Source organism: Sparus aurata, unplaced genomic scaffold, assembly GCF_900880675.1.
Source record: "Sparus aurata unplaced genomic scaffold, fSpaAur1.1, whole genome shotgun sequence".
Classification (NCBI taxonomy): Eukaryota; Metazoa; Chordata; class Actinopteri; order Spariformes; family Sparidae; genus Sparus; species Sparus aurata.
The window spans coordinates 130,883-148,011 of NW_022045113.1; the positions used below are offsets into that span (position 1 = coordinate 130,883).

At 40.0% G+C, this 17,129-nt stretch overlaps 1 protein-coding gene across 1 annotated transcript in view; it reads right to left on the bottom strand.

Moving 5' to 3' along the window:
- Positions 1–2,193: 2,193 nt before the first annotated feature.
- LOC115577753 (BOLA class I histocompatibility antigen, alpha chain BL3-6-like) overlaps positions 2,194–17,129 on the bottom strand; it is a 35,466-nt gene continuing 20,530 nt past the window's right edge. Inside the window, exons 6-7 of the mRNA XM_030410647.1 lie at positions 3,438–3,455; positions 2,194–3,272 (exon numbers count right to left, since the gene is read on the bottom strand). Of these exons, the coding sequence (XP_030266507.1) occupies positions 3,223–3,272; positions 3,438–3,455 (68 nt within the window). The 3' untranslated portion in view covers positions 2,194–3,222. The remainder of the gene's footprint in view (positions 3,273–3,437; positions 3,456–17,129) is intronic.

The window sequence follows — 17,129 nt, forward strand, 5'->3', positions numbered from 1 at the left end:
CAGCGTCCGAACCAGATGCGTCCGCCCTCTGGTGTTCTCAAATCTATGGCAAAGCAATGCCAAAATGCTTCGCCCTCTGCCCTTTGAGAAATCCTATCGAGCCTTCGATCTTAGGAAATCTAACAATTACCACCTAAACTTCTCTACCCGTACGGGCCTTTTTCTTCGAAGTGGTTACTTTGGTGGGTTGAGGGTCCATCTGTCCAATCGCTAGAAATGTGTTGGTCTATCTCCCTGCTCATCTCACATAGATGACTAAATCTGTTACTGTCACTCTTTTGGTCTTGTATCCCAAAATTACCTAAGTGAGGGGTCAAACTTTGTTTTAGTCCTCTATAGTGGACTTGTCTTCTGCTGACCTTTGACACACATACAGCTGAATACTGACTCCAAGGTCCCTTGGAGCTGTTAGCCCCACCGTCTACAGTCTTTAACTCACACAAGGTGGAGGAACAGGGTAATTTTGAGCTGAGTTGAATTAGAGATCAAAATGTGTTGCAGTTCAGATACCTCAAGAAAAAATTATGTTCTTTAAATTCTTGAAGTTATTCTAAAAATTTAAAGTGTAAGAGTATTTATTTTGTAAACATATTGTGAAGTAAACATGGTGCTGGTAGGTGTGGCTTGTCTACACAGACATACCCAAAAATAGCTCCACAACTATCAGGTGAATTTACATGATCTCAGTGGATAGTTAAGATCTCAGAGAATGTGTCCCCATGTACATTTGTATCACCACCTATAACTTATTCTACATCAGACAGTAGATAACACCATGATAACAATGATCATTTGCACAGAGAAGCCACTGAAATCATTCAGCAGCTCCTCGACTTCAACTGAACCAAAGTAGACAGAAATACCACAGAGCACATATATTCTACAAAGGTTTCAGTTTGGACAGAACCAGTCAAACCTGGATTCCTTAAAGTACCCAGTGTGTGTGTGTGAGATATTTATTTTATCCACTTGAAAGGGAATCAGGCTCCACAATACAAGTGTCACAGCCCTGTTTGTAATACTTTATATAATACCATTAAACAGCCGTTAGATGGCAGCAAAGTCATGTATGAAATAGAGGCTAAGAGTTTCACAGCTGCCCGACCCAAAGCTCTGGTATTTGATGACCTGGGAATGAGACTCAACAATCAACTATGTTTCTCCAGAATCACGTGTTGCATGTTTGAAGTGGGCAGAGCTCTAATGGGGGAAAAACATGTGATGACACATATTTCCATGCACCTATCAGGAACAGGCTACAGGTTTTGGGTTGCTTGGTTGCTGTCAATCATGTAACATACTGCTACTAATTAACAATATTAATTAACATTGATTAAGATGAACCAGACAGATTTCTAAGTATTACCATGTAGATGTTAGTGAAGGATGAGCAGCAAAAAGTCAGGAATCACACAGAAACAGGTGATATTGATTATTTAGAGTATTATATAGTAACATTTTCTCATTTTCTCTCAGGGTTCCTCTGTGTTTAAGTCATTTATATCATTGTTGTATGTTGCTTGTATATTTAATTTGTGTTAACCATCAGCTCAGATCACTACTGTGAATAAACATGTTTCAACATGTATCTCACTCTGAGTCTCTCAGTCTCAGTTTGTTTCTCTTTCTTTCTAAACGTATCTTATGACCTCCTCACAGGTGAAGCGTTACAGGACATCAGTCAGTCAGCTGTTTAGTTGTCAGAAGGCTCCTTTAACAGAGATACTGGCTCTCTGTTTAATCTCTAACTTTAGTGTTCATGCTAAGCTAAGCTAACCTTGTCTGGGAGTTAACTCTGCTCAGAGTTCACATTGATATCAATCTCCTCATTCAAATCCTCTGTGAGAATACTGAATGTTCAGGTAATATATTGAAGTGTCGTCCCAAATGAGCATGTGGACCAAACTTGTTAAAATGTGACGATTTTATTGAAAAGACAAACATCAGCACAAAAAGATGCAATGACATAATTTTGGAGGCTAACCCTGAAGTTAGCATTGCCCTGTTTCTAATAATGTTGGCTGTTAACAGACAATATCACTGTCACATGACTTAAACGTCACCACTACCAAGTGCCTACCTACATTATTACTGTATATGTTTTCTATAAACGGATGTACAAGTTGTAAAGTTAGAGTTAGCCTGTTACAAACCCAGCTTGTGGGGGAAAGGGAAGCAACATGAACCAGAATGTTTTTGGTAAAACTGCAAGTTATTTATTTGCAGGGTTTACAAAAAGAACGGGAAAAGGGCTGTTGGATGCTGCTTAACTCAAAGAAATAAATATAACTTATAGAGGTCTCTCCAAAATGAGAGATAGCCTCCTGCTACTTCAAAAATCAATTAATTTCATCAATAATCAAAAACACTAAAATAAGCAGCACCCTCTAACCTAGTGTGTCTAACAACATTCACCTACAGGTGTCTGGTTGGTGTCAGTTGCCCCCACTTAAATCCTTGCCCAATTTCCTCTCCATAGTTCACAGGTTTAAGATAACACAAGAAAGACAAAGAGCTCAACACACACAAAGCCAGTTGGTCAAAAGGGCCCAAATCACACTGAGGGCAGCTATTTAAGCAGAGGGATGGTCTGGAAGGCGGTAGATGGTTGCAGAAGATTGCCAGATGCCGCACCAATCAGATCACCGGCGGAACCAGGAAGTAGGCAGGTCTCATGCCAGCCAATCCTCGGCAAGGGATGGCACATCCTGCTTAGCATGACACAGCTGCACAACACACATACACATAGATAATGGAGGAGGCCGTAACATAGACTTTTTAAATTAGATCTTAGAATATCGCAGAAAATCACCTCTGTGACAAACACAAGTTTATGATTCTTACATGTTTCAATATAATCTTCACAGATGAACACACACAACTTTTGAAGTGTAAATTAGTGACAATCTAATGTTAGGCTGTAAACAGACGACATCACGGTCACATGACTTAAACGTCACCACTGCTTAATGTCTTACTACAAAATTACTATGCAGGTTTTCTATAAACTGATCAATGTACAAGTTGTAAAGTTAGAATTAGAATAGAATAAAATAAAACAATCAGAGTCATAGAACATAGAACAGTCCCACCTTTTCAATCAGTCCTCTTTATATAACTTTACTTACAATGCAAGAAGCCATCTTTTACTCCTTTACTGTCTTTTAGTTCATCAAAGCTAAACAAAGTGTCACCAGGAGAGTCACTGAGTGTGTTTGTCATTCAGGTCTCTGGATTCAGCTGCTCAGAGAGCTCTGTGCTGTTGTCAGGAGCTGCAGGTCAGAAACAAACATCCTGGATTGAACTTTTATAAACAATAAATACAGGAAACAGTGTTGAAAAGGTTCATCTGCACAATAATGTGAAACATGTTTTAATCTAAAACATGAAGTGTGAGTCAGATCAGCTGAAATAGAACCAAAGTAAGTTTTACTTACAAGATGGAGGGCTGATGGCTGAAATCAGAACAAGACAAATAATTTCAGTCACAGTTGTAAATGCCAGATTATCTTTAGTCACTTTATTTCTCTCTTCTACTCACTCAGACTGAGTATCTGTTTATACTCAGTCTGTTTAGTGCTGACTGTATTTACTTTCTCTGATGCTTGTTTTAATTTTGCAACCTGAATAAAAGAAATCAACTCAAAGACTGAAATCAAAGTAGTGAAATCTTTCCTTTTTCTCTCTCACCTTTCTTCTTTTTGTAAACGATGAATCCAGCAGCACCGATGAGAATGAGAACAAGAACAACCACTGCAGCAGTGACGAGGAACGTCATGTTACTGGGCTTCACTGTTGAATACAATAATAGTTTATTATTACTGTTTTTGTTGTTGTTAAAACATTCAATTACTTTACTATTTATTATTTAAGATGATCTCACACTTACCTTCGTTGGTTCTGATCCGATCTTTCTCCAGTTTGGTGATGATTTCCTCGTTCACACCATAGAGCTGAAACACACAGTCGTACCTCGTCCAGTCTTCAGGTGTGAATGATGAAAGATTCAGGTCAACACTCATCTGGAAAGTTCCATCGTGGTTGGGGAGGATCTCTCCGTGGTCCACCTCCTCATGAAGCTCCTCTCCATCTTTCCTCCAGACGAGTGAGGCTCTGTGAGGGTAGAAACCTGTAGCGAGGCAGCTGACTGGAGAGGAGGGAGTCTTCTGGAGGAGAGACACTGAGGGAAGATCTGGAGAGGAAAGAGAGAGATATCAAAGAGGAGAGAGAGGAAAAGAAACAAGGTAGAAGACAGATGGAGAAATTACATTTGGAATCAATAACAGAAGGTGTGAAAGTGCTTTCAAGCAAATGTTGAACAAATGAATTCAGGGTTCGTACACATTTTTCAAGGTCAAATTCAAGCACTTTTAAGGGTAATTTACAAACTTTTCCAGCACCTTATCGCTGGGGTAAACTACACATCTACAGGAATATATATACTCATGATTATTTATTTTTTAAAACTTTTCATCACAATTATACGGAGCCCCTTAAGGGACATGGGGGAGAAAAAAAAATGATGGGTGAAAAAAGAAAAAAAAGATGTAATTTTTGCGGGATCTTGCAAAAGCTGCAACACTTTGCTGGTCGTTCGGTAAAGTTGGAAAGATATTCACAGATTCGAACTTCCGGGATCAATAAATCTGAAGTGAAATGTTTTTCAAACACAAATGATGCCTCTGTCCCACCATAATAGCATAGACTATGAGCTACAAGGACCAAAACCCCGATTTTGTACTAAAATAAGCCGTCCTCCGAGCTTGACGGACAACATCGATCTCTATGCGCAGCCGGCAGCCGGGCGAGTGTGCAGGGAACGGCCGTAAGCGGTCATTTGGACCGCTGGATTTAAACCCTATAATGTCTCATATAAATACCCAACTGAGTGATGAATGCATTCATTGTGTCATGATATTTTTTTTTAAAACGAAATGACACCAAAGTGTACATTTTAACAAGTTTAATTATACATTTATCGATATCATAGTAAACCGTAATTATTGCACAAGGTTTTAATAGAGAAAACCCAGAACAAGAAAAAACAATTAAAAGTAACTTATTTGATTATGAAGCATTTTATTTTAACACCCGAGATCTCGCAAAACTTTTGCGAGATCTCGCAAAACCTTTGCCTTTCACCCATAAATTTTTTTTTTCACCCATCATTTTTTTTTCCCCCATGTCCCTTAAGGGGCTCCGTACAATTATGTACATTGTATTATGCTGTAAACATCTAAAATGATGTTTCATGATAGCAAAAACGTCAGGTACACTTGCACCGGGACAAAGAGAGACCTAAGAACACCCTGTAATTTTCTTTTTTGACATAAACTTTTATAAGCTTTTTCGCTTATTCATCAAAGTTTAATATTGAACGTGTCATCAGTCCAAATCGCATCAAATTCACCTTCTCCTCAGCCATCCTTCTCTATCGCTACCAGGCTGCATGTGTGATGATGAACACACACTGATTTTATTCCTCCTTGTAATAAGAAAACTATCCAGTCTGATGCCAATGTTGACAAGACACAGAGTTATAACGTCAAGCACTTTCAAGCACTTAACCTAAAATCCAAGCACTTTTCAGACCTTGAAAACACAACATTGAAATTCAAGCACTTTCAAGGATTTCAAGCACCCGTACGAACCCTGTGAATTATGTAAAGATAAATTAAACCTCCACAGAAGAACACCAACCAATGCATGCAGAATTAGGCCATCACCAACTGATTAATAACATTAAAACTTGTGAATTTTGGTCCCATTTTAAATCGAGCCCTCCACACACAATGAACTTTCAGTCACCCCAATCCCAAGAACTAAATCCAGAGAAGGTACTATTCTGTCAGTTGGTTCAGAGATTTACTAATCTGCCAGCACCCAACACTGTTCAACCTCAGACCTGCACTGCTTTCAAGCCACCAATCAGAGTAAACCAACTAATTCAATTAACAAAAGATGCCTATCTGAACAATGGACTAATCAAAGTATAAATGTCTGTTATGCTGACGACACCCAGATCTACATTCGCACCAAACCCACCCAAAATCCTCCACTCAACCACATCGAAACCTGCATCTCTGCAATAAAAACATGGCTGTCCCAGAACTTCCTCAAACTCAACAGTGACAAAACAGAGCTCCTCCTCATTGGCACCAAATACACTCTAAACAAAACTGGACCCATCTCACTCACCATCGACACTCCCTAGCACGCAACCTTGGCATTATCCTCGACCCCACCCTCTCCTTTGATCCCCATGTCCGCTCCATTGTCAAGACCTCATACTTCCACCTCCGCCGCATTGCCAAAATCAGACACTGCCTCTCCCCCCCGCTGCTGAATCCCTCATCCACGCCTTCATCTCCTCACGTCTCGACTACTGCAACTCCCTCCTCACTGGCATCACCTCCCATTCCCTCCATAGACGTCAAACGGTCCAAAACTCTGCTGCTCGCCTCCTTACTCACACCCGGTCCCGTGAACACATCACCCCCGTTCTCTACACCCTCCACTGACTCCCTATCAAACAACGCATTGACTTCAAAATACTCCTCCTGACCTTCAAAGCTCTCCACCACCTGGCCCCACCCTACCTGTCTGACCTCCTTATCCCCCACCGCCCCTCCCGAGCCCTCCGATCCTCCTCCTCTCTCACTCTGACTTTACCACCATCCAAACTCAAAACCTTCGGACACAGAGCCTTCTCCAGAACTGCACCCCGACTTTAAAACTCTCCCCCCCAACCCATCCGTGACTCTCCATCACTTACCACATTTAAATCCCGCCTAAAAACCTACCTCTTCGCACAAGCCTACGATCTCCCCTACCCATAACTACATTCACTCCTGCCCTCTCCCCCTGATCCCCCCTCTACACTCTCCTTCCACTCTCCTCACTCATCAGCCCCCCCACTGCTCTTCAATCCATCCCCCCACCTCTTGACTATTGTTGTACCTGTTTCTGTCTGTTTGTCTGTACCAGCGTTATCTACTCCCGCCCCACCATTGCTTTTGTTTCCCTGTCGTGCTCTGTCTTTCTTTGCTATTGGTGTATTATCTGTATCTGCTATATCTCCGTAAGCGACTTTGGGTCCTTGAAAAGCGCTATATAAATTAAATGAAAAAAAAAACAAAAAGAAAAAACTCAAAAGAAACTTAATTGCTATCAGTTTCTTAACCATGAATACAAATTGGCAGATAATCTCTTAACTGTCAGAGGTACAAAGCAGAGACAGATCCTGACCAAACAGACTCAGTGACCACAGTCCAACCATAGAGGTAGGACGACACAGGAAGTCCTGACAGCCAACAGAGGAAAGAGTGTGTGGTCACTGCACCACAGGCGAGGTAGAGACAGAGATACACTTCCTCTTAACAAGTAAAAAATATAAGGATATGAGAGTAGAATTGCTTAAAATGTGGTCTATGAATACCAACATTTTGGAAAGTGTATCTTTCCTCTTTTTTTCTTGAAATGTATTCATTGATTTTATTTGTATTTTTTGTATATCGTCCTTAAAATGTACACCTGCAACAGTTTGTAATAGTGTCGGCCGACTAAATATTGATTTTTAAAAACGCAGAAGGAGGGGCGACTGTGGCTCAGTGGGTAGAGCTGGTGGTCCAGCGATCGAAAGGTCGCTGGTTCGAATCCCGGCTCCCCTAGAGCGGAGCTGAGCTACATGTCGCAGTATTCTTGAGCAAGATACTGAATCCCAAAATTGCTCCTGGTGTGCACCTTGTGTGTCAGCCTCTGTGTCCTGCTATGAGTTGGCAACTCATCCAGGGTGTAGCCTGGCCTTTGCCCATAGAGTTAACTGGATTTTGCCCCAGTAACCCCCGCCACCCTTCGAAAAAAGCGGAAGAAAACGAAACGAAAAAAGCAGTGTTGATGGTGGTAATGTGCTCCATGTATCCAGACCACAGTGTAATAATGACAGGGTACATAACTACACAGCCTCCACATGATCTGTATACAGACAGAGGAGGGAACTACACCACCACTAAAGACACTCACTACAGTCAGAGAAGAACAATGTCTGTCTGTTCTTATGATTCACAGTCAGGTCGTCAATCACAGTGTCAATGTTCAGTGGAACTATTTCTATTGTGAAACACTGAAACTGTAAAATCACTTCCCTTAAACTAACTGTGACATCACAGTCTGAGCTTTGATGGTGAGTAGGGCTGTAACAATACACCAAACTCACAATTCGGTTTGTATCACGATCAAGCATTTTATTTATGTAACATTTCAATAATTCTGTATATGATATTCCTCTGATAGTATCAGAGATGCAGTATTGGCAGTGTTAATGGATGAGCCGGCTGCACATAAGGAGGGCGTGTCTATCGTATGGTCTGTTAACTGCACAGGTCCCTCACTCAACTAAATAAAGAAAAATGTCACACAAAGCAACGTTACAGAAGCAAACGAAGGTAACGTAGTTACTGTAACTGTCTGCAATTTATATGAGGAAAAAAATACCACAGCTGTATGTGTAGAAGCGTCCGTCCTCCCGCCTGTCCTACTGACTCCTCGTTGTATTTCTGGTCGAAAAACAGCGTCTGTCACCGCAAAAAACTAACTCACCAGGTGTTTATGATGAAAAAAAAATCTGTGACGGTCAGCCCTCCCGACTGAGACTTCAGTGAACTTTTCCCCCAGAAAACAGCTTCTGTCTCCACGAGTGAGTCAGACAGTGTCCAGTTTACTGATGGCGATATGTAATTTGGAGCGAAAAAGTAACTTTGTTACTTTCCAGGATGTTTGGTGGGTCAGGATCTCAATCACGACACATTAAAACAGCATCCATATGATTATAACTTATCCACGGGTTTAGATTGACAAGGGGACACCTGGGAAACACCTTGATAACACATGTCATCATCATGACGTGTACCATCACGCCTCTATAGGAGCCGCAGCGCAGCTTTCTGTGTGAATTACACAGCCGTTCGTATTTACTCCAGCGGTGCTTCGCTCTGCGTGAACGACCAGCGGCGGAGAATTGACGAACCACCGCAGTGGTGTTAATGCAGCGTCTCTGTGTGAAAGAGGCTACTTATAGCTCATAGGCTGGATCTGGACTGGAAGTTGTGTTGCAATTCTGCCTTCTCACACCACGTGACAGGTTTATGGATTTGAGTGTCGCGATTTCGGTTTTGATACGAGTGTCGTTACAGCCCTAATGGTGAGTGATGTCACCCAAAGATGTCTGTGATTGGTCAGGACTAAAATAAATGTAACCACTACAAAAAAAGGTGATGTCAGACAGGTTGGATTAATAATACAATGACAGTTCAGTCTGAGCAGCCTATATGAAGATCACTGTGTCAAATAAACTACATCAGGTCAGGTGATCCTACCTGTTCTCAGCAGAACGCTCCCCCGATACCCCATATACTCCTTCAGGTCTTCTGGATAAATCACAGTGAAAGAAGCCTTGTAGAATTCTCTTAAATCTTTATCAGCGTCCCATCTCAGTTTGGCGATGTTAGCCTCAGGTCTAAGAGCGATCCATCTAAATGTTTTTGGATCCAATTCCAAGAGATCTTCTCCATCATAACCAAACTGAGTAAAACCTTTGACCTCTTCAGTCTCATCATCCCACTCAACACCTCCTGCCTCTTGTAAAACATGGACACCTGAGACAGAGACAGAGACTGTAATTAACACTGATTCACAGATGAAACATTCAGTGGAAAGATGATCTTAAAAACATTGGGCCTCATTCACCAATATCTTCTTAAGAATCTTCTTAGATTCTTTCTTAAGTTGTTCTTAAGAGGTTCCTCAAGAAAACCCCACGTCAGAATCACCAACTCATTCATAAGCCTCAGAATTGTTCGCAGCTGTGTTCTTACATTGATGAAAGCCGCAGGAGCAACATATATGCCATTGTTTTGCGGGCCTTGGATGGAGAAATGCCACGTATAAATAGGGTGGGGGGGGGGTTACTAATTGATGGCATGTTTCCAATTTACTTGATTTATCTTAAATCATTGGCACATTTAATTTATTTTAGAATTGTAATTATTTGTAAATTACCAAAAATATGAAATAAATAAATAAATGAATAAATATGACAGAATTATCACTGTAATATTGCATTTTATTGAACTACACAAGAGAAGAAAACACAACCATGCCAACATTTCGGCACTGAAATGTGCGTAAGAGTACTCCTGAGTGTTCGTAGGATTTGTTCTTGCCTAAGAAAAAATCCTAGATAAGAAAAAATTCATGAATGCCACAATCTTCGTAAAATCTTTGTAAGTGGGACTTAAGAACAAATTTGTTCGTAAGAACGGTTCATGAATGAGGCCCAATGTACATTGTGTGACGACTGCTGATTTGTATTAGCGGTGTGTGTTCATGAATCAGATTATTATCATTAGTTTGTGTTTAACAGCTTCAGCAACAAGTCTAACTAGCAGTTGATTAATGTTGACATGATGAATGACAGGTAGTGGCTGGACCACTGAAGACAAACTGATATGATGTTTTACTTTACATGAATCTCTATTTCAGGTTATGTGTAAAATGATGTTAGAGTTTGAACTGATTGGTATCTTGAGGCCCTGGGTCACTTTACAACTAAGATGCAGAACAGTTAAAAGTTAAACAGGCTATAACATGTTACATACTGTACCTCCACTTTGGTTGAAGAGACTCATCAAACTGTGAGTGTAGGATTTGAAGAATTTTGGAAAAAAATGGAAACACCTATGTCTGTACATCTCCAACCGTTCAGGATACTTTATGAAGAATGATTTTGCAATGTCCTGTTTTACATCCACTGTTTTGTTGCTGTCACAGTACTTCACCAGAAGTTCATCAACTTTTACTGTCAGCACAATCTCTGGCAGGTTTGGGATTCCAGTTGATGAAGTAATGAAATACTTCATGGAGTGTAGCACTGCAGGACAAACAAAGGAGCTTATAAATAACAGTAATCACAAATATGATGCTCAGTGAAAATATAAATGTGATATGAAGTGTGTGTGTTTGCCACAAAGGAGCAAAATAGATTTGTTTTAAATGTAATGTGCAGAACAAACAGCCTCCATTCAGTATGAACACACACTCATCATCACCACTCAGAAATATGATGAAGTCAGTATGATTCAGTTAAAACAGTCTGATCAGGTTGAAACAGGTGAGTAGTCAGTAATGGTCCAAGTTGAGTCAGAATACATTTTGCCAAAAAAATGAATCTAATAAACAAATGGCTTTACAGTCAATGTAACGTTACTGTCACAACAATGAACCGTGATGCCATCAACTATTCATTTATCCAGAGGAATCAGGAACATCTAAAAGTCCTTTTGGATATTGTACTGTTGTGTGTCAAAGAGATCCCCCTACATGGACAGAGGGAAAATACAGATGCTCTCAATAAAGGAAACTTTAACGAGCAGTTTAAGTTCATATGCAAATATGATCCAAGGACCCAAAATCATCTGGAGCAGCTGCCCAGAAACAGAACTTTGATGAGTCCAGATGTTCAAGATGAGCTGCTGGAGTCAGCGGACTGTTTGCTGTTGTTCAGGATCAAAGCTGAAGTCCTTGAACCAGGCAGCTATTATGTCCCGATGGCAGACGGATATGAGGATGAGTCAAAGTGTGAACTCGTAGCTGTTAGTGTGAGATATGTTCACACAGGGAAAATAAAAGAATGGACAATCGATATCATGGACACAAATACATCAGAGAAGATATTACAGGTGATTGAACCACTGCAACTTGACCCATCTCTGTGTGTTGGCTTTAGTTTAGACAATGTCTCCGTTGTGTCAGGAAACAAGGGAGGTGTGAATGTGATTCTGAAACAATGTTTTCCTTGAGCTGTGTACGTCCACTGTAACTCTCACAGACTGAATTTGGCGTCTCTCAGCACGTTAGCACATTCTTTGATACAGTGAACAACATGCACAGTTTCATGAGAGGCAGCAGCAGACATGCAGGTTTGTGGAAGTGCAAAAAGAGATCCATCCAGGACACCGTGCTTGGATCTTGAGCGATCTGTGGACAAACGCTGGAGCTCTGAATCTGGAGCAGTGAGCAAAATACTGACATTAATCGATGTAATATTAGAAGTGTTTGCAGAGTGTGTTTAAAGGGAGAATTATTGAAGTTGATTGATTTTGACACGCAGGGTGTAGCATCCCCGGCTAAATGATGGTCGAACTCTCAAACTGATGGTTCACAATGCTTTATTCCTTGGACCGTATTCAATGTAAACACACCTTAAGAGCTATGAAAGAAGAAAATAAAATACAGTTGCCTTTAAATGAAATTATTTTTAACTGCTTTTATCTCATAAACAATCATGTAAGTTGACTCTCCTTTTATCTATTTTAATAAACTCATTGTAGACTCACAGGTTTTACTGCATGAATTTAAATATATATTTTAACTGCTACGATTGATGTTACAATCATGAAGGAAAATTCACATTTTAACTGAAGGACAACCTCCCACAGAGTGCAATATAAAACAATATTTTATATGAAATTAGCATTTTTAACCGTTCGTTTTTAACTCAATAAACAGTTTTTAACCTTAGCAGACCTCACATAAAACGGACAAAATACGTCCTGTTGCATTAATAAAACAACCTACGAGTTAGCTTATAGCTTCATCTCATTTCCAATACAGACCGAGACGGCAGCTTGGCCGATGCTAATAGTAGCTACCGCTAACCACAACACGTTTTATACATGAAAATATCCACGGCAACCGAACTCGAGCCGGACATAAATATGGCATGAAAAGGTAACAAAACAAACCTTGTGCCCCTTATTAGCCAGGTGCTAGGGCGTTTCATGTGAGTTTGGCACACTTTAGCATTGAAGACACTCTTAGCCTTGCAGACACACTTTTCCTACCGCGGTAAAGTCCAAAAGCACCGGATGTGTACAAGGTCTCGGCGAGACGCTTTCAAAATAAAAGCACTGAATGTAACGTCTGCTTAATATATAAAAAATAAAAGCCTGGCTTTAAAGAATGTTAATAAGTAAACATAAAAACACATTTACAGAAATACTATGCTCTTATTAAAGGTCATTTACACAGGGTTTACAAAGCCCAACATGATTAGTTTCTGAGTGCATTGACCTATTTGAGGGACTAACAGAGAGCCATGCTCAGTTTAGAGACAATTCACAGTGTGATTTTGAAGTTACGAAGCTAACAGAACAGCTGATGCAGAAAAATGAAATCAAGAGCTGGAACCAGAGAGAGACGGCTTGTTGGATCTGTGCCCACAACTAGTTTGGAAAAAGCAACAAGTCTGTGAAATAATGATGACATGACTCAAACACATCTGGAATGATATCCTGACAGACAGCTGACAGAGCTGGACTCTTGTTTCCAGGAGGATCAGTACAGTCCAAGACATTTACACAGAAGAACTCTCTGTGGACCCGTGTGATCACTATCTCATCTCAGTTGATGATGCTGAATTGAACTGAACAGTTATAAAGTGCAATAAAGTGGTTAACAAACAGTGTTGTGCACTGTAGAGATGATGTGCTGCTCCACTGGAAGTGAAATTAAACTCAGAGGAAAGAGTCGAGTGGACTGTGAAGTTTAAAGAGTTTAAAGGTTTAAAATGTGATCTTACCTGGTGATGAAACGTGACAGAAGAGAAGCAACAACAATAACGTTCTCATCTTGATTTGATGAAGACGAGTGAGTGAAGGACCGAGCTGGATCAGCTGTTTCCTGTTATTTTATCCTGGCAGAGTGAGGAGAGAGAGTTTCTGTCCTGAGGAAGAAAAATAGTCCAAACCACCTAAAAGTAAAAAAAGTAAAAGTAAAGTAAAGTGATCCAGTCCTCACCACCACCCCAAACTGTTAACAGTGAATAATAGTTTATTCAGCAACGTGCTGAGCTTAAAACAGACCCGACCACAGAACCAGGGGATCAGCTTTTCCAGTGAACTCCCTCACTTCCTTCCTTTTTCACATAACTATGGTGATTTACAGATCATAAAATCTTCAAGTCAGAGATTGGGTTAGAGAGTGAAAGTGTTTTTTTTCCTTAGCCTGTCTTTGAGTTCACGTGAGTGACACTTGATGGTAAGCCTTGCATTCATGCTGGTATTTTTTAAAGTGAATTAGTTATAAATCACCCTCATGAATGAACCATACATCAATAATTGCCTAATTCTGTGCATTAACCATGATGATGATAAAGATCCAGAAAAATAGAAATTCATGGCAAAAAACATCATCCTGTCAATATTTTAGAGACTCCTCAGTTTCGCACTAATCATGTTTAAGAGAAGCTTGTGTCAAGTGAAGCTCCTCCACAGATCACACCTGAGTTTCTGACCATCAGCATCATTTAATGTTTTGATAATGACAAACATTCAAACATATCAACCTTCAACATCACCTGATCCAACTCAAATCTAATTGTTTCTATTTGGTGTCCTATGTGGAATGAATGGCCCATATAACAAAGCTTCTGTTTGCACATCTGGGGCCTTTAATAATAATTTATTCAACAGCTGTTTATTTAAAAAATGCTGTATTTTTCAACATTTTGTCATTCTTCTTTTAAATATAATGTTTTGAGATATTGGGGGAGGGTCCAAAGAACAATATTAGTGATGCCGGATTGACTCACTTTCTTATCACATGAAACAGTAGATTCACCCCCCTCCCCACCACAATACATTCTGTACAGTCTCATTCAGTTGAGTCTGAACTAGAGAGAGGTGGATGAAGCCTTACAGAGCTTTTGGGCTTCAAACTCTGCAGCATATTGACATCTGGTGGCTTATAAATATACAGCAGCCCTTCATGACTGGAGTCTCAGTCATGAAGGCGACTCTCCGCTTTCTTCTGTCTCCAAGAAGTGACAGGCTTTTAGAGCCACGATGACACTTTTTTTTACAAGGAAAGAAACATCTTAATGTTTTGTACTTAATGCTGAATTTAAAAGAAGGCAACAAGGACTTAAAATGTGCCGCAGCTGTTTCACAGAGTTTGTTAAGTTTCTCCTTGTGATGCAACAACTCTAAAAATCACTGGATTTGTAAGGGAGTCTGGCATGTGACTGGTGACTTCACTTCATTACTTGCTCCATGTCTTTCACCACACACACACACACACACTCAAGCAAGTAACATACTAACAATTATAAGATTACTGTCACTGAACTAAATATTAAAATATTTTATATAATGACTATGACACACTTAATATCTAAGTGTTATTATCTTAGTTAAGGGACAAACACATGTAAAGGGACATTTATCAACATTATAATAATTCACATTCGTACAATAAAATAAAGCAGACAGATTTCTAAAAGTCATGTTGAGACAACTTAAGTGCTTCATAAAAATCTATAGATTCGAGTTTTGATTTCATCATCATCATTATAAAATCAGACCATGATCTTTGTTTTTCTTTTTTTACATATATGTAGAGCTGAGGTGTTTCAACATGCTAGACTCTGATGACTGCTGTCCAGTGTGCTGATCCTGGAGCAGATTTAAAAAAATCAAAAAAGTCAACCAAATTTTCTGTTTTTGCTTTGTTGATATTTTTAAGTTGATTTGTACGCATATAAGACACCTTGCAGACGTTGATCCGGTGAATAGAATGTCTTTCCATACATACATAACTTAGTGTACGGCTTTAATGAAGAAACGCCTCTAACCAAATGATGTGCACACTTGTTTATTTGCTGTTGGTATTCAAATAGTATCTGTTAAAATAACTCTTAGATAATTTAGAACTGGAAAAGGAGATTGGAGCCAGCTCAAGGTTAACAAAGTTTAATCTTGTACAAGAGGAGCAATCACAGAGCAACAACACAGGTTTGTTACAGAGGAAAGTCTCAGATTGTGAGGAGAAAAACTTGGTATATATATCTGTCTCTGTGAGTGTGTCTTAAAACTCTATTTCCGAGACAGTTACTGAGTCTGCATGCAAAGAGGAAGTCAGGTAAACACAGAAAGTTCAGACAGGGTGAGTGACACAAAGAAAGTTCAGAGAGGGATGAATACTCATGTCCTTAAACTAGGGTAGAAAAACAAGTTATGTTAAGAGATGCAAGACTTCAATTCAAATGTCCCTATAAGTCAGTACAAAATGTCCATCACTGTATCCAGAGATGATGATTATTGGCACACTTAGGGCTCATTGTGAGGGTTAGCAATTCTTGTAATGTATGAAAATGAGGTGAAAATACAGATTTTAGGATAAATAATATTGTAACAAAATCTGTTTCTGTTTCAAATAAAAAGATTAGATTTGATTTAAACTTTAGAATGGAGTGTCCTTTGATGTCCTTTGATGTTCTAAAATGTTCTAGAATGTTCCAACACTAAGCAGTACTCTGTGGTTATAGCTGTGAACATTTTAAATGACTATTTCTAACAAACTCAGAGACATGAGGAGCCACAAGAGCAACAAGGAGCTGAGCCAAGCTAGCAGCAGTCAAGAGGAGCAGCTGGAAGACACAAGAGTGGACGAGTTGCACGATTTACAGGGAGAATTAGGAAGATCACAACAGACATTCAAATATGTCGTCAGACTGAGAGAGAGAATTTGATTCACAGGGAAAAGAGACTTCTTGAAAAAGTCCAACAGCTTGAACAACTGATTCAGGAGAACAAGGATAAACTCAGACTGGAGTTGATGGCTCGATCCAACATGGGTTTACAGCTCAAGAGCACGTTCAGCTGCTATGACGGACTGCTTCACCACTATGACTCAGACAACCAGGAGACTGCAGAGCTCAAAGCTGAATGTGTCCACCTGAAAGACATCGTCAAGGACGACAATGAGACGACTGAGGAGGAATTAAAGGCCATGGTGAGCGAGAGCATAACCCTGACTGCAAACCTGAAAAAACTTGAGAGGTTTGATGAATCGATGATTTTGTGGTGATGAGACTTAGAGCTCTGATAGCAGGTGATACCTGATAAGAACCAGTAGTTTGAGATCTCTGTGGAAAAGATTCACCAAGCTCTTCGAAACCTGACGAGTGGAGGACAGTGCCTCTGACGATGCTGTCGCAGCTGATAACTACGACTCAGTGGTTATAACTGTCACCTGAGTGGAGCGACCATGTTCTCTGGGTTTCTGTACGGGTT